At 57.8% G+C, this 23,232-nt stretch overlaps 1 protein-coding gene and 1 long non-coding RNA gene across 3 annotated transcripts in view; one reads left to right on the plus strand and one right to left on the minus strand.

Moving 5' to 3' along the window:
* CACNG4 (calcium voltage-gated channel auxiliary subunit gamma 4) overlaps positions 1–8,087 on the minus strand; it is a 57,474-nt gene extending 49,387 nt beyond the window's left edge. Inside the window, exons 1-3 of one of the 2 annotated variants that reach the window (XM_082370957.1) lie at positions 7,768–8,087; positions 6,419–6,655; positions 4,651–5,587 (exon numbers count right to left, since the gene is read on the minus strand). In XM_082370957.1, the coding sequence (XP_082227083.1) occupies positions 5,220–5,587; positions 6,419–6,655; positions 7,768–7,987 (825 nt within the window). In that variant the 5' untranslated portion in view covers positions 7,988–8,087 and the 3' untranslated portion in view covers positions 4,651–5,219. Of the gene's footprint in view, positions 1–4,650; positions 5,588–6,418; positions 6,656–7,767 lie in introns of those variants that run through there. The other variant, XM_082370956.1, reaches the window with a different exon arrangement.
* LOC309617953 lies at positions 7,876–18,644 on the plus strand. The gene is made up of 3 exons (XR_014238216.1): positions 7,876–7,988; positions 9,227–12,722; positions 13,355–18,644. It is a non-coding gene; the product is annotated as an uncharacterized lncRNA (long non-coding RNA).
* Positions 18,645–23,232: the final 4,588 nt, after the last annotated feature.

Consider the following 23,232-nt stretch of genomic DNA (forward strand, 5'->3'; position numbering starts at 1 on the left):
CAACAGGGCGGCTCCCCTGCCTCCATCCTGGCTCCGGGGAAGGGGGAGGGGCGGAGGAGGCGGCCTGATGCCAAGGCCAGGCATGGCTAAGTGTGAGGTCACACCCCACATCCTCGGGCCAGCTGGGAGCCGTGGGTCTCAGGCGAGGTGCCGTCTGCTTTGCAAAGACCCTGGAGCTTCATTTGGTGTGTTGTCTGGACCCCAGCCCCGTCCCGATGCTCAGGGAGCCCTCGAGATGCCATGGGGCAAGGACAGCAGAGAAAGGCCCAGGGGGAGGGAGTCCCCTTCGTCCTTCTGTATTTCTTGCTGCTCACCTCGCGCTACGGTGGTTGCTAGTTGCCTGGTCTTCACCCAGGTGCCGGCCCACAGGGAGACTGGGCCGACAGAGCCCTAACCAGACGGCCCCAAACCTCCTTCTGCCCCCGGCTCTGTACTAACCAGCTGTGTGACCTTGAGAAAGTCCCTCTGCCTCTCCGGCCTTGGTTTCCTTTGCTTGCAGAGTGGAAGGATCCAGCCACATCTGCAGTGCCCACCCGTGTAGACACCTGCTGGGGCGTGACAGGCAGGGTGAGCTGGGTCACCTGCAATTCACGACTCTTAAGAAAGGAATGGAGCCGGGTACCAGTTATATCTGCGGTCACCTAAAGCAGATGCCAGGTCATCCCCTTAACAGAGATGCTCCCCAACACCCCCTTCCCCCCACCCCCCGAGGTTCCGTGTGTTTTCTCGAAGGAAAGAGAAATAAGTGGAGTTCCTTTTAGTTGCCGGGAATCAGATCAGCCCTTGCCCTCAACCGAAATGACACTTCCCTTAGAGCAGCGGTTCTCCATGGGGGGCAATCTTGCCTGGGCTCCCTCCACCATCCAGGAGACTTTTGGCAAAGTCTGGAGACGTCTGTGGTTGTCACAACTTGGAGAGGCGGGGCTGTAGCTGGCATCTAGTGGGTAGAGGCCAGAGACGCTGCTAACCTTGTACAACACACAGGGCAGCCCCGCAGAAAAAACGATCCCGTTCAAAATTTCCAAGGTACCGAGGGTGAGAAATCCCGCCCTGTCGTGAGGGCAGCGGTGGTGAACCCACAACACCTGGACGGGTACGAGCTACTGTGGCTCCCCTGAGCTGTGCTCTATGGAACTTTCCGGCACGCTTTTGGCTGTGGGGGCTGGGCAGTAGTGTGAAAACCTGGGACCCCCGCGGGCTCACACTTGATTTCCTCTCCCAGCCGCGCTCCTTCTTCCATCTTCCCCATGTGGACAGAGCACCGCTGCTCGCCAGCTACCGAGCCCCCCGTCCAGGCAGCTATGCTCGATCCCTGCCCCCGCCCCAGCCTTCCCCCCACGTCCCCCCATCTCTGCTGCTCCCACTTGGCCCCAGGCTTCCAGTCCGGGCACCTGCAGCAACGCCCACACTGGCCTCCTGGCGGCCTCCCTGCCTCCTAGAATCTCTGTTCTCCACAGGTAGCCAGCGGACTTTCTGAAAACGTAAATCAGATCCCAACGCCATCCCCTCCCCACCCCAAGCACAGATCCCTTGTCATACAAAGCAGATAAAGCAGGGTGCTGACCCTGACCTCAAGGCCTCTCCCAGCCCCTCCGCAGGGATGGAGCCCCGCCCCCCCACTCCTCGTGCTCCGCCACCCGCACCAGGTTCTTTCCTGCCTCGGGGCCTCGCCTGCTTCTTCCTCTTCCTGGAAGTGCTCCCTCCAATCCTCCTCTGACAGCTCCTTCATGTCCCTCTGACCAATGGCCACCCTCCCCAGCCTCTCCCAGCGCCCCCGACCCGGCTCTGTTTTCGTCAAAACACTCATCAGCACCTGGAAGCGTCAGCGACCCCATTAGAACTTCGGCTCCAAGAGAGCAGGGGCCACGTCTGTCCTGTGCCCCCCTGTGACTCAGAGCCCCACACGTCTGACACAGAGCAGTGCTCCGTGAGCATGAGTAAATGAGGGGGTGGGTGGATGGATGGATGGATGGATGAGGCATACCCAGCAGGCAGGTGACGTAGCCTTTACACGTGTGTCTTAGCAGAAATAAGGTGGAGAGGCACTGAACTAATCTCAAAGGCTCTCCCAGCTGGAGAACCTGGCTTCCTGTGGGCCACATCAAGGCCACGCTGAACCTGGTTCTAGCTGGAGGCTGTGGGCAGGGCTCTCTGGGGCTTGTGTGGCTGAAAGACAAAGGTGGGAGGAATGTTCCAGATCAGCCAGGCCCCACTTTCAGATGAGGAGACAGGGGCCCACCAGGCTCTCTGACACCCTGGATCTGATGACCTGAGGCCCCTTCCTACTCTGTGTCTGTTACTACGTCCTAGATATCCCCAGAGTCTTGGTCATCTGAGCAGACTGACACCAGGAGATTTACTTTAAAGAGCTGCTGGTTTCCTACTGAGCCTTTCTGAAGCCCTGGACACGGGGCTCCTCCAAAGCCGGCTCTGCTGCGAGACCATTAAGTCAGGCTGGGGTCCACCAAGATCCCCAGCTTCTCTTCACTAAGTCAGCTGGCTCCAGCTGGGTTTTTCTTGTCAGAAGAGAGAAAAGAGTGAAGAACAGAGGAGGGTGAAGAGACAGAGCAGGACATTAAGGGAAGGTAGACATGAGAAGGGACTGCCAGGGCCCCTTCCTGAACGATGAGAGACTGGGCACCAGCTACAGAGCAGGGACAGAGGAAGAGCAGGCCTGTCACAGACTGAATGTTTGCGTCCTCCCCAAATCCATATGTTGAAGCTCTAACCCCCAACGGTGTTCAGAGGTGGGGCTTTGGGAGGTGACTAGAGAGATGAGGTCATAAGGGTGGGGTCCTTATGATGGGATTAGTGCCCTTACAAGGAGAGAACAGAGAGCTCTCTCTGTCACATGAGGACACAGGGATAAGGTGGCCGTTTGCCAGGAAGAAGCTCTCACCAGGAACCAACCGAATTGCCCAGCACCTTGATCTTGGACTTCCAGCCTCCAGAACTGTAAGAAATAATGTCTGTGGTTTAAGCCATTGAGTCTATCACATTTTGTTATGGCAGCCGAGCTGACTAAGGCAGCCCCCTTACCTGTCCCTTCCCAAATCTGTGTGGTTCAAACAAAGGGCATCCCCTGGCTGCGGGAAAGCTGGGCTCATCTGCTCAGCCTCAACCGTGATCCAGACAGAGGCAGGCATCCCTGACACCCAGGAGCCGTGGCTATCTTAAGCCTCATTTTCTCCACCTATAAAAGGCAGATAATTAAGATTTACCTTGCAGAGTTGCTGGCAATTATACAAACTAATGCTAAGTCCTGCACGGAGGTTGACGTGATGGCTGTTACGAGCAACCCTGGAGGGCAAAGGAGGGCCTGCGGACGAGGGGACCAGCTGATGGGCTGGGTGCTGCGGGAGGGGAGCCTGCTCTCTGCTCGCACACCCCCCGGGCCTCACTGGACAGGCTGCCTGTGAGTTACTGCAAGAGAAAATGAAAGACAGGAAGAGCGCCCAGCCCAGTGCCTGGCCTGGGGCAGGAGGGGAAAGGACGGCATTCAGATCGAAACCTCCCTGAACGGGCCTGTGTCCGGAATGTGGTATAAGGCAGAGCTTCCCAGCTGACCGGCCGTGAAAGGGTTCCAGATGTGCCAGAAAAGCGTGCCCCCCAGGAACTGGGCAGGGCCTGGGGTGGCTGGTGCCCCGGGGTAGTCACCGATGGCTGTCCTCTCCTCCCCCGCCCCCAGGATGCAGTGCAAATACCTTCTCTTCCTCTGGGGGCCGTGGTGTGAATGAAGTTTGGGTACACTCATTGGTGAGAGATGCTGCCCGTGGGGGGGCGGGGGTGGGAGTGAGCATGATGGGGCAAAGGAGCCTCTCACTCGCAGGGGCCAGGGTCTCCCTACCCCCTCCCCAGTAGGTGCCCAGGACAGAGCTGACACAAAGCAGCAGGCCCGGGGCCACCCCTGGCACTGAGACTGCCATCTCAAGGCTCTGACCGAGCTGCAAGTGTGCTGACGGCAGCTCCGTCTATGGGGGACCTGGGCGGGTGGTACTGCTGAGGCTGAACTTTGCCAGGACCCTGTATTCTGGGCCCAGAACTCTCCCGATGACAGCACAGTGACCGGCTCGCTCGGGGACCCTGGTGTCTGGCAGCCCCCGTGAACATCTCGAGCTCCCAGTGGGCACGGGGGCTTTGCCGCATAAGCTGCTGCCCTCGGGGCCCAGAGTCTCCCCTTCCCTTCCCGTGTCTACACGAGGTCTCCGGTCCCCGGCACACAGTGCGTGCTCCGGAATGCCTGTTTACCTTCTACACCTTGCCTGATTCCAGAATGCGTTAGAGACTGAACAAATGTTGGTGGGTGGTAGCTTTGGTGGAGAAGTCCACAAAGATTTGTTACTCCTTTCCTGTGTCCCCAGCCTTGGGCTGAATGTCACCAAAGATGCAAAGAAAGAAGGAGGTGGGGGTCTAGGGGATGGAGGAAGCAGAGGGCTGTTTGTGGTGGGAACAGGCTAGTCCAGAACGTGGTAGGAAAAGAGAGACAGACAGACAGAGACAGACACACAGAGACAAAGACAGAAACAGAGAGAAGCGAGAAGGGAGTGTGTGTTATGCAGTTTGTGTATCAGTTGTACATTCTCACTTCCAAATGCCTTCACGCTGCCGCAAGCCAGCCTCAGAGCCGGGCTCCTCCACTGGATAGTCAAGTACTTGGTTCTATTTTTAATGGTAACCCAGAAGATGTTTGGGAAAGGGCAGGACAACACAGTGGGGAGAGCTTTGTAGTGAGACAAAGGCTCGATGCTGGCCCTGCAGCCTCCTACCTGGGTGCCTCTGGGCAAGTGCCTTGCCCTCTCTGAGCCTCTGTTCCCCACGCTGCAGGTGGAGGTGAAGAGGGCACCCTCTCAGGGCTGTTGTGAGCGTGCCATGCGGTAACGTGTACAAGGCTCTGTGCGCTGGAGGATTTTGACACTTGTCCTGTGGAGGGGCAGCGGGGAGACCCGGCTTTGGGGGCGGAAAAGGGCCATGTCAGCCGTGGTGAGTCTGGGAGCGGCAGTCTTCTGCACGCGGCCCTGCCAGCCTGCACGGACACCTTAAGTACACAGAGGGCTGGGCTCTCCTGACCTCACAACATCATTCCTGTGAAACAGCCAGGGAACTGAATCTGCTGTTTGTGAGATGCCAGCAAACCCTTCAGAGTCCCACTGTCACAACTGGTGTTTTATTAGCTGCCCGCTGCAGTATTTCTTCAGTTTCAGCTTAGAGGTTGGAGCTTTTCATTTTTTCCCATGAAATGCTTTGGGGTACTTTGCTAGAGAGCAGGTGGAAATAATGCATTGTACACACAGAAGCCAATACTGAGGTGACCATGTCCCCAGGGAGCGGCCCGGGGTTAATGTGTCGTCCGGGTCTCGGCCTGGACCCTCGCTGGCAGGTGGAGACGTCATAGATGGCAGACGGCCGTCGGACTCTGCGATGTGCTTTTGTGAGATAAGCTGGCAGTTTCCACCCAGGCTGAAGGACTGCCAGGATGATTCTAGCGCACCCCGAGGGATCCGGAGCCAGCTCTCCCAGCCCTGGCTTGGTCCAAGGATGTCCTGGCCCTTGGAAGTGGCCTGGTTTGGCCCCCAGAACCCCTGAGCTCCTGGGGGATGACAGAGGCGGCCCAGTTCTTTGGGTGAAGTCCCCAGATGGCAGCTCCCCACCCTCCCTCCGCCAGCAGAGCCAGCTGCCCAGATCAGCTTGGGGCTCTCTTGATGAACATCGAGTGCAAACGGCTCAAGGCAGCTGGCAAGATGCTAAGTGCGGCATCAATCCTAATTAGGATGAGAAATTAATAAAGGAGGCATTCGAGCCACTCTGCAGAGGCCAGGCTCGCCGGCATGGAGGAGTGACTTCCAATTTCGACCGGGAACCTGGAAGGCCTGGGGCCCACATGCGTGGGCTTGGGTCATGACAGGGGCTCGACTTACTGGACCACATACGCAGCACCCAGTGGGGCCTGCGAGGTAGAACACGGGGGCCCAGCCGCCCTTGCTCTGTGTCTAACTCAGGTGCCCTGGCAGGCAGTGACGTGGGCACATCCTCCAGAGGAGAGGAGTAGGTGTTCGTGATCTGAGCATCTGCAACCAAAAATGATGTTTTTCCCAAAGAAAAGAGGGGGGTGTGATGGTGGGCCCACTGGCCCTTTGTGTGGCTGTGTTTCCCAAACTACTGATTGCACATGCCTGCTCCTGGAAGACTCCACTCAGCCCGGGCAATAAGCTCCAAATTCAAAGGTCAAAGCACCTCCGTTTGGGAGAGAAAGTGGGGGGCAGGGGTGGGCAGGATTCCGGATGAGAATAGGCATCATGGGGGTGGGGAGAAAGGGAGCAAGCGCCACCTCACCTGGCGACCCTGCTTTACAAAGCCTCCTTTTACCCGACCCCAAATACGGCCAGAAGAAGGGCCATCTCTTCCAGAGCTCCCTACCAACCTCCAGGAAGACGCCACCCCGCCGAACTCTTCGCAGGGGCTGGAACTGCAGGAAGGAAGGCTGGGGGTGCGGGAGAACCTCCCCGACCACGGAACGCGGAGTTGACACACGCGGAAAGGTTACAGAAAAAGGAGGAGGAAACTCTGTCCAAGGATTTTTGAGAGGAACCCTCCACTAACGTCCCCCACCCCTTTTCCAATCTGAAAGCCAAGACCAAGCGGCGAACCCGTGCACAACCTGGAGGGGAACAGACCGCCCGGACAAAGCCACCTGTTAGTTCAAGTTCCGCAGCGGGGCGGGCGGGAGGCGCTGAAGTCTGGCGCACGTCGCCGCTGGAGGAGTCCGGGTCCCTCCCCCGGAGGGAGCGGTCCCCGCAGTCCGGGGACACCCAGTCCCGGCCCCCAGAGGCACTGCATCCGTACACCACCTACTACAGGGCCCGGCCGCGCACCTGGAGGGCGCAGCGCCGCGTCCCTCCTGCCGGGACCCGGCGGCCACGCCCCTCCCAGGCAGTTCGCGGTCCGCGGGTCGCCCCTGCGCGCCCCAGTTCTACCGCAGATTCCCGGCCTTGGGACGACGGCGGCGGGCTAGCTGCCCTACTCGGGGGGGTGGGGGGGAGACTTGGTGACGCTCCCCTCCCCTCCCCACCGAGCGGGGAGGAGTGGGCCGGTGGCCCCCTGGAGGAGTACGTGGCGGAGCAAGGTCTCGGCAGGCGCCAGGCTCGGGCGACCCGGGTCCCCAGACCCGCTCGGAGCCCAGCGCCCCCTCCCACCCCTCGGCCAGGCCTCGAGCGAGCGCGGAGCGGCCCCGGCGCTCCCCGCCCCCGGCCGGCCCCGCCCCAGGATGGCCAGTTCCCATAGCAATCGCGCAGACACCGGTTGCCAAGCAACCTCTCCCCCTGCTCCCTCCCTCCTCGGCCGTCCGCTCCCCCCCACCCTAGCTTCCTCCCGCCCCCTCGCCAGCCTCCGCCTCCCCCGGGGGCGCTGGCGCGGCCCCTCGGGATCGCTCCGGTCTCGGGCTGCGCGCGCGCGCGTGAGTTTCGGTGTGTTTCATTGTGTCTGTGTGCGAGGGGGTGTGCGTGTGCCAGCGGAGAGTTTGTAGGGCCAGTGTGTTGGGGGGGGCGTCCCCAGTCGGGAGGGACCGCGAGGTGCTGCACAGCTGGCCGCGAGGGGACCCGCCCGCTCGCCCCGGCTCCTTTGTGTCTCGCGCGGAGCCAGGGCCGCGCCCACCCCTTCCCGGCCGGCGCCCCGAGCAGGGCGTGTGCGTGTGCGCGCGCGCGCGCGCGTGTGGGTGTGTGTGCGCGCCTGGGCGCGCGCGCGCGTGGCGAGGGGTGCCGGGGCCGGCCGTACCTTCGATGCAGCACACCCGCCACAGCCCCGAGTGGGTGAGGTCGCCGCGGGTGCGGCGGGGCGGGGGCCCGTCGTCCATGGTCAGGTTGGTGCCGTTGCAGATGTACGCGCTGGAGTAGAGCCAGTAGTCGGTGCCGATGGCGATGGCCATGAGCGAGAAGGCGGCGAAGGCTCCGGCCGTGGTCAGCAGCATCTGCAGCCCGCGGTCGCATCGCACCATGGTGGGCGCCTCATAGTCCGCCGCCCGCCGGCCCGGCCCGCCGCGCCCGCCCGCCCTCCTCCCTCCGCGCGCCGCTCCGGGGGCGCCGGGGCCGGGGGGCGCCGAGGGCCGGGGGGCGGCGCCGCGCCGGGGCTCAAACTCCGAGGCGCGGCGGCGAGTGCGGGCTGCGCGGGCCGCCGGGCGGCAGGCGGCGGCGACCGGGGCTCCTCCCTCTCGGCCCGCCCTCCCCGCTCGGCCCGCGCCTCCGCCCCGCGCCCTCCGCGTCGCCGCCGCCGCCGCCGCGCCCCGCTCCTCTCGGCGCCGCCCCTCGAGCCTCGGCCCCCGCCGGGTGTGCGCTCGCCGCTCTTCCCTCTCGCCCGGCCCGGATTTTCTCTCCCTCCGCGCCTCTCCGCTGCCCGCGCTCGCGCGCGCTCCGCTCTCCTCTCCGGTTCGTTCACATTATCAGAGCGAAGGGAGCCGGGGCACGGGTTCCCCAGGGGGATCGAGGGGAAACGGCGTGGCCAGCCTCCCCGCTTTCCCAGCCCAGGACACCGCGCCTTCCTTACATGGCCCTGGGGGCTCTTTAATATGTGGTGTGCGTGTGTGTGTCCCTCCTTCCCCGTGCCCTATCCGCGCCTTTACCTGGTGACGAATGAATAGGCGTGAGTGTGGGAGTGGGAGTGTTCAGGTCAGATTTCCAGAAGCCCCAGATGTGGGTCACAGCTGGGAGACAGGCCAGGCCCCGGCCACTTCCCTCCCCCCACCTAGGTGGCTCCGGGCCACCAGCTCCTGCAGATCCGCCGGCAGGGGCTGGAGGACCCAGACTTTACATTTGAGGCCGAAGGGAGGTGTCAGCCAGCGGCCCTTCGGGAAGAACACCTGATCCCTGTTTTATGGACAGACGGGGAAACTGTGGTGGAAGCTGCGACGCTCCTCCCCCATTACACTTCGGATGGTCCATGTCTGCCAGTCAGGAACACCCCACTTGTACTGGATTCAAGCGTCTCCACCCCCAGCTGGTTCCCTCTCTCTCCCAGCTCCCTCTTCAATACCTTTATTTCTTTTTCCCTCTCACTCTACTCGAGCTTAACTAGCTTTCCCTCACCTCCTCCCTTTATTGCCAGACTCTGCCTCAGGCCCTGCTGGCTTCACTTAATTGCCTCTGCTGCTGGCACGATCCCAGCCTGGACACGCTCCCTTCTCCAGAGCCAACCCGGGCTCCTCCTCCTTGAAAATCCAGCTCCAAACTCTTCCCTCTAGGAGGCTCTCAGAGACCAGAACCTGGATGTCCAGCGTGCCTTTACTTCATCCCCTCCCAAAGCTCACATCGTTGGCATCACTGACGGGTGTCTTGCGGGATGCAGCCCTGGACCCCAGGAAAGGAGGTCTACGGAGAGCTGCTTTCTCCATGCAAGATGCAGATTTCACCTCCTTTTGGCACTTTCCGTGGCCCCTACTACCCAAAGAAAGTTAATTACCCCATGCTGGAATTACTGGTCTCTCTTCCATGAGATTGTGAGCCTTTCCCATACCTGACATATATGAGAAGTGTTTAAGAAACATTTGCTGAGTGAGCAGTGTTTCTTGGCCCCATGGGAAATGGTAGTCTGAGTGGGGAAAATAGAGTCTGTAAATAAGAGGGGGGAAATTCCAAGATAGTATAGCTGCATTAATTAGCACTTGTTGGCCCCTTCTTCTGCCTTTGGGGTGTTTGTTCTGCTTCTTCCAAGTCTCAAAGGACAAGAGCCATCATGTGTATTTCACTGTCGCCCACCCACCACCTGGTCCCGGGGTCTGCACACAGCAGGTACCCAGCGTGTGTCTGAAGGTGTGCACCAGGTGTGAGACCGCTCGCTCTGGCCCAGAACAGGGCTGCCTACCTCTGCCCCTAATATCCACAAGGATAAATTCTGGGTTCTGTTCTCAGAAGCTCCCAGAAAGGCGGATCTCAAGCTTCTCTTTTCTTCTTCTTCTTTCTCTTCTTTTTTTAAAAAAAGCAGCAAATCTTTGCTTCAAATTAAATCTTAAACAGAAGCCCACTGTAAACAAGCCAGGTCTCACACCAGTTAGCCCTGTAGGCGATAGCTGGAGTTGCTCTGGTTGAATGGGGGACCCAAGGTACCTGTACCCACCCCCCACACCATCCCCTGCAGCCCCCAAAGCACCCCTGTGGACCTAGGCTTCCGTGAAACATGGTGTGAAAACTGACACCCTAAGTCAGCCCCTGAGTCACTCGGGGACAAGCACTCCCTTCTGTTCTGCTTGCAGCCTTCCTCGGGGACTTCGAGAGAAGCTGATCTGATCTGTGGGAGTGGGGGAGTGGGGCGAGTAGCTTCCCTCGATCTCCCCTAAGGTCGGAGAGGTGACATCTGGATGATGGGGTCCACCTCCAAACAAGCGACCTTTGGGTTGGTCCCACGGAGGCAGAACCCTGTTCATCGGAGCAGTGTTAGACCAGCTCCCACCCCGCCGTTCTCAGAGGAGGTGTGGGAGGGTTGAAAAAGCGCCCAGCTCGGAGCCAAGACAGTCGCCGTGTCGTGCTGGTTCCACGACTAACTAGCAAGGTGATCTTGGACAAGCCAGCACCACTGGGGAGAAGGACAGGTCTCCAGCCCCCCTTCCAGAATTGTTTTAAGGGTCAAATAAAGTAGGTTTGCACACCGCATCCACTTAGCAACCCTTCATGGAATGAGCAGTAGATGTTCCCTTTTCTACCTTTCTTTGGAGACCACCAAGCAAATTACTTCTCTGTGCCTCGGATTCCTGAGGTGTTGTAAGGGGGGTAATGGTGCGAATAACAGAAAATGTAATATACATCCCCTAGAGGGTAACTTCCTCAAGGTCTCACACCTTGAAAGATCCCAGCTCAGACCCCGATGACCTTAAGGCCAGAGTTTTCCAAGGACACTGAACAGCCTCTTTGTTCTTGCTGAGTGTTGCTTGATTGTGTTATTTTTACCTGTTAATTCACTAGAGGGGAGGGGACTCCAACGGGAGCTTGGTGGTTTGCTTTTCTATCTGTGGGCCCCCAGCTGGCAAGCATGCCTCGTCCTGAGGTAGTGAGGGTGCAGAGTCACAGAAGGACCTGGCCGCCAGCGAGGGGACTTAGAACCAACTCAAGACCGTCTGAGACCATTCATCATGCCTGGGTGAGCACAATTTAAATCCGGGATTTCTGCTGCGCTGGGTTAGAGAGCTCTAAATGGCAGTATGTAACTCCCACCTGAGGTCCCTGGAGTTTCTCCCGGGTGACATTTCCAGAGCTGAGGGGGGATGTGCCCTTCGCTGTCTCTGGAGGAGGCTCTGGACCGCTCTTGTTCCGGAGAGGCTGGATGCTCGGCCTCTTCCCCCAGGGGGCCGCCCAGGATGCGTTTTCCTGTTGGAGTGAGGGGACAAATCATCATACACATTATTACCTCTCTGGACAGCTGAGAAGGTGGAGGTATTTAGACCGGCCCTCCAAAGCTGTCTTTTTCAAAACAAAGTGGTTTCCTTCCCCCTCAGCAGATCACTTGGGTAGTTCCCACAATTCTTGGCTTTTTACTTTGGCTGTGGAGACAAAGCTTCAATGAGCTCAGAACCGTCTGACAATCCCAACTGCAGGGTGACGCAGCGGGCAGCGGCTGTGGGAGAGGAATACAGTATTAGCCAGCTCCCACCCCGTAAGATGCATATCAAAGCCGTGGGGAGGCTGCCTTTGTGGCCACAGGCAGAGGAAGGGGAGCAGGAAGGGAGCCGCCCTTGGCTGGTTTGGGGCGCTCGGTCGTTGTGCTGCAGCAGCGGCTCCGAAAGCCTTTATCAAAAGCTTGGTTCTCCCCCTTTGTCCTCCAGAAATAATGACCTTGTGTGGCAACGTTTTGTCATATCTCATTTCCATGCCCGGAGTGGGTGGTTTGGCTGATTTCACAAGGCTTAATAAGGGGATTTGGGGAGCCTGGGAGGTATGTCAGGTGAACAGACATAAAGAGTGATTCTGAGTTTTTATAGCGAAGGGTTGGGGATGAGTCTTAGAAGGTTCCGGGGCTTGGCTCAGTGTGGAGGCTTATCTGCAACACATCCAATCTGCTCGGAATCCGAGAAGAATGACCCCAGATCCCGGTCCTGACAGCCTCTCCCCATCAGATTAGGTACGCCACAAGAATGACCTTTTTGTTTTTTCTTCAGTATTTCAGCAGGATCCTTTGAGGGAGAGCGCAGATCAGAAAATGGTACTCGGCTTTATGTATTCGAGTTTATTCCATTTCATTTGCGTATCACTTCGGTCTCAGGCAAGGTGACTGGAGCTGGATACGTTCCCTTCCAGCTCTGCCGCACTGAGGCAGTGGCGGGCTCAGTCTCCATGCCAGGCCAGCCCCTAGAAGTGCAGAGGGAGGAGAAGCCGCCTTTCGTGAGTGCCCTCTGCGTGCCAGCGCCTGTGTGCACATCAATTCATTTATCACGACAGCAGCTGTGGCAGGTGGACGCTTTCCCCCGCCAGTTTGTAGAAGAAGAACCTGCAGCTAGACAGAGGGTAACCCACTGAGCCCGGGCACCACCAGGCTCTGTCAGCTACACACTGCACCCCACCCCCCGGGGGTGGCAGAAACTCAGGGTCTTCGAAGTCCCTCCGCCCACATCTGCTTCCTCCCCCACTCCTTGTATTTATCCAGATGAAATCGAGTTCAAAGTCACACGGAACTGGAGAGGTTAAGAAAGGCCTGCACCTTGCAACCCAGGTGGGACGAAGCAGAGTCCCCGTTTCCCCGGGAAGGCGGAGGTGAGCTGGGCCGATGGCAGGTGATGGGAGCCACTGGCCTCGGGAGCCCCCCACCCCCCCAGCTGCTACGCCCATCGCCCGTCCTGGTTGGCCAGAGTGGAGGACAGGGGCCGCCCCCGGTTCAGGAGCAGCGGCTTCTTCGTGACAGCTTTGGCCTCGGACTGCCACCCTCCTGGACCTGTGGGCTTATTCAAACCCATGTGTTTTCAGGCTAGATCCCGTCAGGCCTGCGCTCACTCGGGTCACCATACTGGGTGGCCTCCCCCTCTAGAATTTGTTCGGGAACCAGCCCCGCTGATGAGTGTATTGGTATTTACGACCTGACTTGGCCAAAGCTTCCGGCCCCGCACGCTGACAGTTAGCCAGTTATTCTGAGAACATTCTTTTCAAAACAGTTGACATGACAAACAGGCTGAGAGGTTCCTTTGTCCACAGCCACCTCTGGAACTGAGCCAATGCTCAAAGGGCCGAGCCGAACTCCAGGGAAGGGGTCGGCAGTGCAGGCGGCGGAAACGCTTGAGAACGGGGCTGGGGAAGGTGGTCAGTGACCGCTTGTTCTGCCGCGAACGTGGATCATTGTGCTCTTAGCAAAGCGGAGCTTTTCATTCCTAAAATATAACTGCCCTGTGCAGGAGCTCGAAGAAAAGGCAGCCTCTCCAGCAGAACTTTGCTGCCAAGCGCCCTTCCGTGGAATGAAGGCTTTGGATCAGGGTAGGTCTGGCGACTTCCGACACCGCCTTTCTTTTCATCTCCGGCTTCCTGTGGCTGCGGGCTGCCCGCTGGGGTAGGGGCTGAGGCTGCCCTTGGCCCCCTTGGGGCTGCGCTTGCCACTGGGTGGGAGAGCTTGCTTTATTCTGCAGACACCTTTCTGGATCATGGAAACCGACCGAATATTGGCACTCTGCTTCCTCTTTTGGCGATTCCCACTCTCTTTGTTATGGAAGAGCTGCTGGGTCTTTGCTGCTTTCCTCTCCGAGGCCGTTTCTCATGAAGAGGAAAGGGAAGGTCATTGGAGTCGGGTCACTGAAGCTTTCCGGTCCTGCTCTGCCACTGGCTGCTGTGTGGCCTTGGGCTAGTGGCCACACCTCTCTGGGCCCTGGTGAAATGGGGAAGGAAGCACCTGCCTCATCGTGGGGCTGTTGCACAGATTCAAGAAGCCCAGGCAAGGCACTGACAGGAGGCTTCCAAGAGCTAAGGTTTCCTCAGCACTTCGTGAGCGTCAGTCTCCATCCTGAATGCCTAACCCATACTAATGCACCTGATTTTCTCCAGAACTCCTTGAGATAGGTACTATGATTGGTCTCGTCTAACCGAGGAGGTAATGAAGGCTCAGAGAAGGTGAGTCCTTCTCCCAGGGTTGTGCAGGAGGGAGCCTGATTCTGCACCGCGGCAGTCAGCTTCCAGAAGCCACACTTATAATTTTGACTTTACTAAGTAAGTGGTATCATTCTGTCCCCATAGGAACCTATGACTGTGGAGCTTCTGGGTGACAAAGACATTATTAAAGTCGTTGCCGTCCTTTGCGAAAACCCTCTTGGAGATCTTGCTGTGGCCAGAGAGCTGGGCCGGTGGCACACAGTGGGGTAGGGAACAGCCCTGGGGCATGTCACTCAGTGCTCCTCCGGTACCACCTCCTTGTAGGGCTGCTGTCAGACTGGAAGGAGATGATCTCTGAGAAGTGTGGTCCCAGCTGACCCCAACCACACCCCTCACCCGTCTCCTTCAAATCTGATGTCACTGCTAGATGCACATAACACGAACTGAGAAGTCACGTTTATTGTGCAGATAAACAAGGCAGCCGAGACTCTGGGGCCCTCTTGAAGCGGTCCGAAAAATCACTGGTGTCTTCCTGGGCGTGTCTGCCACAGTACCTGTTTCCCGGCACAAGGGCCGTGCCCCTCTCAGGCCTCCTCCACCCACCCTGGCACAAGGCAGCACCAGGCAGAGTGAATTTGCAGATGCTTGCATCTGGCTCCGTACTCGGCTGGATCTGATAACAGGCCGTTTCCACATAAACAGAGGATGGATAATGAATTGACTTCTTAGAGGAGCTATTTCAAATGCTCTAGATCTTTTAAAAATTCAAGGAGAAGCCTTCTCTGGGCTGGTGCGGTATCTGTAGAGAGTGCTGTCGCCTGTGGGATGGCACTGCCAGGGGGCTGAATTGCCTGCCCTCAGCCTCCACCCAGAGACAGTTCTGCAGGGAATGGTCCTGTGCGTCTCAGCTCCCTGACCTGCGTCCTTGCTGGGCTCTTCTGCGTGTCCAGCTTCAACAACCTCTGTCCCACAAGATGGGTTCATGATGGGATATGATTAACAGAAGCTCTAATTTACTGAGCAGTTAATATGCCAGGCACTTTATAACAAGAAAGATGTTGTCATCCCCATTTTATAGATCATAAAACTGAGGCTCCAAGAAACTTATTCAAGGTCAAAGCTAGTAGATAGAAGAGCTCGTGTTCCAGTCTAGAACTGGCTGTCTCCATGGAACATATTCTTCCCACAGTGCAGTAGTTTTCAACACTGGATACCCTTGACAATGGCCTACCCTAGAAATGTACGCCCCACTCCCAGAGATTCTGACCACTCTGGACACACTCAGGGCATCAGTAATTTTTAAAGCTACCAAGGAATTCCTAATGTACAGCCTGGGAAAGAATCAGGGCACAGGGCCAGCATGGCTTTGGACCCAAGTTCTCCTGGAAAGTGTTTGATTCTCAGCTGAATTCATCGCTGGCACCTGCAGCCTGGCTCAGTCTCTGTGCTAACTAACAGGGAATGGCGGGAGGGTGTGTGTGTGGTGGTCCTGGCATCAGCTGGGCTGGCTATGCCCTCGGATCAGTGGGGAAGGCAGCTATTAATCGGGTGTGATCTGGGAGATTCTATGAGGCTCTCCCTCCGCCCTGGGGTGGGTCACGCTGTCTGGCCCTTTGTCTGCCTTTCCGCCCAGCAGGTGGGAAATGCTCCTTGGTGAGGACAAGGGGGCTGTGGCTCTACCTCCAGGCCACCTCCTGGGATGGGAGAGCCTGGGGAGAGAGCCAGCCCCTCCCTTCCAGCACCCTGCGCCACAGGTAACAAGGGAGCCGGTTCCCACCCGCGTGGCTTACCTGGGAGAGTGGAGGAACTCTGGCATCAGATCAGAGGGCTTGAAGGATGAGAAGCAGGTGGGGTTGCTCTGAGGGTCCTGTGCCTGGGCTCCCACGGGGGCTCGGAGCTGTGGGACACCAAACGGCGGAGGCACCCTGCTCTCTCGCAATGCCCGGACCCCATGCGCCAGGGCATCCCAGAGCTGGGTGCCCGGGCTGGGGGCTGCGGGGCTGCCCACCCTGGTCTCCTCTTCCCTCTGCCTCGGCCGATTCCCAGCAAGCTGCCCGCTGCACTTGCCAATGGAGCCAGATGCTGCTTTGGGGAAAATACCTTCTGGAGTTTGTTGTCTGAGCCCTCCCAGCTGACACCCACGGTGGAGAAGATGTGTCAGGATAAATGGAAAATCTCTTCATAAATATTTGGAAAAAAGCAAAAAGGAAGAGAAAAAAGGAACTAACCTTTTGGGATGCGTTTGGAAGCATCTTAGTGATGGCCCTAACAGATGGGGGAAGCAGGTCGTTAACGTTCGTCACTTTGCAGGACGGTCCCTGCAAGAGCAGCCAGGGGCCGTGTCTGGCTCAGGCTGCCTGCACCGAGGGGCCCGTGGCTCGCCCGCGGCTCCGGGGGGAGGCCGGGCCTGCCTGGGTCGCCAGCAGACGCCGAGCACACTCAGGTGCCGACTGCCCTTTATTCATAATGCACAACTGTGTCTCTAAACCCAGCCGCCTGGGACTTTCTTACAAGTGCAGCACGGGCTGAAGAGGCTTCTAGGGGAGCCCCTGGAGAAGAGTAAAGAGGCCCTGGGGGCTGAGGCGCTAACAGGGTAGAGCTGGCACCCGTGCCAGGAGGAGAGAGCCGCACACCTGAGCTGGGAGGCCCCTGAGCTGGGGCCTCCACCTCCCCGGGGACTCGGCTGAGGAGAGACAGGGCGTTTTAAGGCCGGTCAGTGTCATCAGCAGTCCCAGGCCCTCCCAGGCCTGGAGACCACCTTCGCCTCACCCCTGCCACTCCCAGTTCCGGACACACCAGCCCGTGCGTCCCTGGAAAGAGAAGCCGCCGCTCCCAGCTCCACGAGGCCTTCCGGCTCCTAGCATGCTCTCCTGCCTGCCCTCCTGCAGGGTCACCTGCCCCACTCAGGGGCCCGATGCCCGTCCGTCCTGGGTCACAGGAGGCAGACCCGTCATACCGGAGGAGAGGATGGTCCGCCGGGCAGCCACTGGGATGGGCAGGGTCTCCAGAAGACAAACCCTGGGGAGAACTTCCTTGGGAGGAGTGGGGGGTCCCTAAATCTAAGCGTCGGTGCCTGTGGTTAACTTGCGAAGGCAGACGTGCTCCGGGCACCTTTGCCCGGGGGGTGGGTGCACATACTGCCCTCCCAATCTGTAGTGACTGCCGTTCTTTAGTCTCCATGGTTGGCGCCATCGCACCGGGAGAGGGGCTTCCGCGCATCTGCAGTCGGGGCCGGGGGCTGGCGGAGGAGGCTGCGGAGGAGTGATGGGGCGTGAGGAGATGTCTGTCCCCCAGCATGGAGTGGAGGCCCCGGGGACCTTGACCGAGACATTCGGAGGAGCATTTCCTGTTACCTGTGTATCAGTCAGGGTCCTGCAGAGGAGCAGATCAATAGAGCACATACCTGTATGTGTGTAAGAGGAGATTTACTGTGGGAACTGACGCACAAATATAGAGGCTGAGAAGTCCCACGATATGCCATCTGCAAGCTGAAGAACCAGGGAAGCTGGTGGTGAAAACCAGTCTGAGTCCCAAGGCACAAGAACCAGGAGCTGTGCTGTCTGAGGGCAGGAGAGGACTGATGTCCCAGCTCAGCAAGAGAAAGAGAATTCGCCCTTCCTCCACCTTTTTGTTCTATTCGGACCCTCACAGATTGGATGATGCCCACCTGCGTTGATGGGGGTGGCTCTTCTTGGTCTCCTGACAAGTGCTTTGCTTTTTTTTAAAAATTTATTTATTTTATTTATTTTTGGCTGCGTTGGGTCTTCGTCGCTGCACGTGGGCTTTCTCTAGTTGCAGCGAGCGGGGGCTACTCTTCGTTGCGGAGCGCGGGCTTCTCATTGCGGTGGCTTCTCTTGTTGTGGAGCAGGGGCTCTAGGCGCACAGGCTTCAGTAGTTGTGGCACGTGGGCTCTAGAGCACAGGTTCAGTAGTTGTGGCGCACGGGCTCAGTTGCTCCGCGGCATGTGGGATCTTCCCAGGCCAGGGCTCGAACCCGTGTCCCCTGCATTGGCAGGCGGATTCTTAACCACTTTGCCACCAGGGAAGTCCCGACAAGTGCTTTTCTCTTCAGGAAACACCCTCACAGACACACCCAGAAACCATCATTAACCAGCTGACTGGGCATCCTTCAGCCCAGCTAAGATGATGCAGAGAATTAACCGTCACAGCCTGTCTCTTCCTCAAAGTGCAGATGTTGGAACTATTAACTGCTTCCGGAAGGGTTTAGAACCTTCGAGCTGGCACTCGTTTCTCTGTCCATCTCGGCAGGAAGAGGGCTTCAACCACAGGCTGGGTCTGTGTCCACCGGTGGGACGTGAAGTCTGCCTTTCTGCGTCAAGTTCTGTCCGTGTATTGACAGTGAGTCAGTTCTACCAGACAGAAATTCTGGGCTCTGGACACAATTCTAAAAGATGGACTTAGAGAAACTGATGATGAATTAAAAACACCCTGAAAATAGGGCTGGTTGAGAAGCAAAGGATTTGCTTTCTTTCTTTTTTTTCTTTGTAGTAATACATCATTTATATATATATTTTTTAATTGAAATATAGTTGATTTACAATGTTGTGTGAATTTCTGCTGTACAGCAAAGTGATTCAGTAATACATATATACATTCTTTTTAAAAAGATATTCTTTTCCATTACGGTTTATCACAGGGTATTTGACACACAGTAGGACCTAGTTGTTTATCAGGATCGGCTCTCTGAGGGAGCGCCTGACTTACACTTGGCTGTTCATTCAGCCGACCTCGTCCCACAGGTTCCTCCTGGTGTCTGGCCCTGGGCTGGTCGCATTCTCTCTGATGAGTGATTAAGCAGAGCAAATGTGATGCATTTATTTATTGACCCAGGTGACACATGTTGTGGGTTGCATGGTGGCCCCCCCAAAAGATACGTCCGTGTCCTCACCCCCAGAACCTGTGAAGGTGACCTTATGAGGAAAAAGGATCTTTGTAGGTGTCGTCAAGGACCTTGAGACGAGACCATCCCAGATGAGGGGCAGGCCCTAGGTCCAGGGACAAGTGTCCCTACAAGAGAACGGGGAGAGACAGAGGGGCAGAGGACAGTGGGGGGCCGCTGTGAGTCCAGGACGGCCAAGGTTTCCAGCAGCTACAAAAGCTGGAGGAGAGGCATGGGATGGGCTCTTCCTCAGAGCGTCCAGAAGGAACCAGCCCCGCCAACACCCTGACTTTGGACTTCTAGCCTCCAGAATGCAAGAAAATACACATGCGACGTTTAAGCCACGCAGCTGGTGGCAACTTGCAGCCCAGGAAACTAACGCCGCGCACCTGTGAGGCCCAGAGGCAGGAGGCGCTGGGCTGCCCAGTCGGAACCGCAGGGCCCGGCCCTCGCAGACCTTCTGCTCTGGAGCAGGGACAGACCTGCAGGGGACACTGTGCCCAGGGCGCTGGCACCACGGAGTCTGTCTTCTTCCAGAGCTGCTTCTTCACCTGAACGGCATCGCCCGCTCTGGCTGACTCACCTCCCCCGGACGCCCTCGACCTGCGTCCTCTGCAGTCACTCACCCTCGGCAGCCAGAGGGCTCTGGACAAATGCTAGTGACTTCGCTCCTGCTGGACGCCAGGTCCCAGATCTCCCAGCCCGGAGAGTCAAACACTAAGGCCCGACCTGGCCCTCCCGCCCCTGCTGTCCTCTCCCTGCACTGCTGGCCGAAGCTCACCTTCCCTTCTCAGCCTGCAAGCTCTTTCCCAGCTCAAGGCCGTCACACACCTGGCTTGCTCTCTATCTAGCAAGTTCTCTCTTCTCCTTGCGGGTCTCGACGTCTGGTCTCGACTTCAGTGTCACCTTCTCAGAGAGGCCTTTCCAGACCGTCCGGCCGGGGTTGAGCACCTCTTTCTTCTTCCTCATGTACTTTTCTTCTCGGCTGTGATCGCCACCATCACTTAGTGATTAAGAGGGGAGACGTTTCATGCCTGTCTTTTCCACACACGGCAAACCCCAGGAGGGCAGCGGCCGTCTCTGTTTTATTCAGTTCTGATTCTCCACCACCGAACGTAGGACCTGGCAGAGAGAAATGCTCCATAAATATTTGCTGAGTGAAAAGGTAAATGAACAGCTTCCTTGAACCATATGGGGGAGGGGAGGAGAAAAAAGAGCCCCCACTTAGGTGGCAAACTTCTCCCGAGACCCTACAAGCTTATTGTCTCATGACAGCAGGCTTGGAAATGTAATTACTTTGTTTTTCTCTCTCCTCCAAAAGCCTTTTTTTTTTAAGTTTGTTTTTTTTCCCTGGGGAGTAAATATGTGCATTAACCCTTAAGGCAGCAGCAGGAGAAGGGTTTGCGGGTTTAGAGCCAGCTTGCGGAAGTCAATCCCCCAGAAGGAGAAACTTCCCTTTCAACAGAACATTGGATGAAAGTTAAAATGCACTTGCAGAAATAAATTGGTTGCTATAGCAACTGGTCCTGGTTCTCCCTCACAAGGAAAACATAGAAAGACGAAAGGGGAAAAAAAAAAAAAACAGAGTTACCTAACTTTGGTCTAGGCTTGAGAGAAGGAGCTGTCCAAATAGAATCAGCGACAACATTGTGAAATGTTCACATCACCAGCATAAAATGACGTTTGCGTGCTTGCATCGGTCTGGCTGCTGGGCTGTCCTCCCCAGCCTGATCTGTCATTTCCATTGCTTCCCTGGCTCCTACGGGTGGCAGAATGTTTGATGCCCGCCTGACAAGGCTTCCCGACCCTCTCAAAGTGGTACAGTTTAATACAGCTCCTGTATTAAAACGCTCCTCTGTGCCAGGTCCTTTGGTAATGAGTAATCTACTTCTAGAAGACTCTCCTGGTAAATTCAGATTTTTATCGATATATGGTTTCCCAGGGTGGCATCCACCCACCTGCGCTGGGAGAGTTCACCGAAAGTATCAGACGGGGGAGTGAAGTCTCAGAGGCGATTCTCAACGGTGCGTTTGGGATTCGTGGGGAACAGTGACCTGCTTACGGGGGGAGGGCAGCGACGGGAGGGTGCAGGCAGGCACCCTGACCTGGCCACGTTGTTGGTGAAATGCAGGGGTCCTCGTGAGGGGACAGCCCAGCCTCGGCTGGTTTTCTCCGAGCAGATTATCTGTAGAGCGTGTGGTTCTACAGAAGCACTTTTAAGTGACAAAGAGGCACAAAGAATGTTCGTGATGAAGGCAGTTGGGGGTGGTGGTCCGTGACGTTTGTAGGTTCATTTCACCCTTCGTCTTTGTTCAGCGTGCGTTTATCGAGCCCCCTCTGTGGGAAGCAGAATCACGGCTCCACGAAGAAGCCCACGTCCTAATCTCTGGAACCTGTGAATATATGTATATGTTATGAGATAAGGGGGTCAAGGCTGCAGATGGAATTAAGGCTGCTAATCAGATGACCTGCCCGCAGGGGGTGATCCTGGATTAGCAGGGTGAGCCCAGTGTAATCACACGGGTCCTTGAAAGCAGAAGAGGGTCAGAGTGACGTGATGTTGAAAGAGCTGAACCCGCCGCTAACTCTTAAGATGAAGGAAGGGCTGAGCCTCGGAAGGCAGGCGGCCCCTGGAAGCTGGAACGGAGGGAAACGATGCTCCCCCAGAGCCTCCGGAAAGGAGCACGGCCTGGCCGACACCTTGACCTCAGCCCAGGGAGGCCCGCACAGCTGTAGGATAATAAACCCGTGCTGCTTGAAGCCATGAAATGTGTGGTGATTTGTTACAGCAGCCCCAGGACACTCCGAGTGCCAGGGAGGCGTGCTACCCACATCCCCACCCCGGCGTTACAGTCCAGAGAAGGGACAGCCGGGCCTCTTGGGGGCCAGTGGGAGAGGGGCAGGGGGAGGACAGCCCGGACCAGGGAGCCGGCAGGGGTCGGGGGCTGGGAAGGCCGCAGAGACGCGTAGCCCTGAGCCCGCAGCAGGGCTGGTGAGCTCGCCTAAGCGGCTTGAATTCCCTCTGAGAGCTGCAGGGGGGCCTCGAAGCTTCTGAGCAGGAAACTGACATGTTTTGATGAACCCGACCAGAGGAATCAGGCAGACGCGAAGCAAGTCCAAAACAGAGCCAAGTGGATGGAAATCAAAGCTCGTCGGGGCCCTGGGCCGAGCCGGGGCGCCCTCCCCTCTGCTCGTCCCAGCTGAGTCTGGACACCTAGGGTTGCCTGACCTGCTGCAAATAAGTCCTACAGCTCCGGGGACCGTCCTGCACCCCAGCACACGCTTTCCTCTCCTCAAGGGGCCCCGAGGCAAAAAGGCAGTGGGCAAGGAGCCGTCGTCACAGGCCGAGCACTGGGCCTGCCGGCCCTTCATAAATTAAACGTGAACTGTAAAAATTGAGTATTTAAGGCATAATTGCCATGATTTTCTAATATAAAAAAAGCAGGAAATGGATCACCAGCCAGAATGAAGACAGGCATTTAATGCATTTCTCGAGCCTGCTGACAAAGCAGTCCCCGGGGAGGGGGCGGCCTCGGGCCGCTCGGGGCTGCAGCTGGCTCTCCCAGGCGGACGGACACCCCCAGGCCTGGGGGCTGCTCGACCGGAGCCTGTCCTTGGCGGGCTGAGGCCTGGGTGGCCCGAGCCGGGAAGGAGCAGCAGGTTGCTGCCCTGGTGAAGCTCGGGGCCCTGGGCTGGGCTCGGGCTCGGGCTTCGTGTCCGAGTTTGCGTGGCGGCCAGAAGGGCTCTGGGCAAGTGGGAGGTCGGTGGAGAACCGCAGTCTGGGCTCTGGAAGGTTGAGGTCAAGTGCAGACGCTCAGCTGAGCTTCTTGCCCTCAGCCGAAGCCACGGGGCCCACAGGTGGGCCTTGAGGAGGAGCCCGAATTCACTCCTCCTGTGACTGAGCTCAGGGACCCTCAGTCCTTCTGAGCAAGTTCCCACTGTCCTCTGCGGCTCTACTAGTTGGGTCCTGCCTTGTCACTCCTTCTCCAGTGTGTCCGGGTCCCTGGGTCACCGTGGTGACACCACCATGTGATTCAAACCCCACCACGACCCCCAGGTACTATGATAGCAAGTGCTCTGTACACACCCTCGAAGGTTTCAGCAGTTTTCCACGTACACGCTGTCAGGGGCACGGTGAGGCTTCAGACCCAGGTCCCTGGCATCTCCTGAGCCAGCCTCTCCCCTCTGTCCCAGCCACCGTCCCAGCCTCCTCCCCGCAGTCCCCAAGGGTCCTTCTTAGACCCGTCCTGGGGTGGGCTTGCTCTACCGAGAGGGGAGATTTCTGGGGTTTGGG

The sequence above is a fragment of the Balaenoptera borealis genome (assembly GCF_965194805.1).
Source record: "Balaenoptera borealis genome assembly, chromosome: 20".
Taxonomy (NCBI): Eukaryota; Metazoa; Chordata; class Mammalia; order Artiodactyla; family Balaenopteridae; genus Balaenoptera; species Balaenoptera borealis.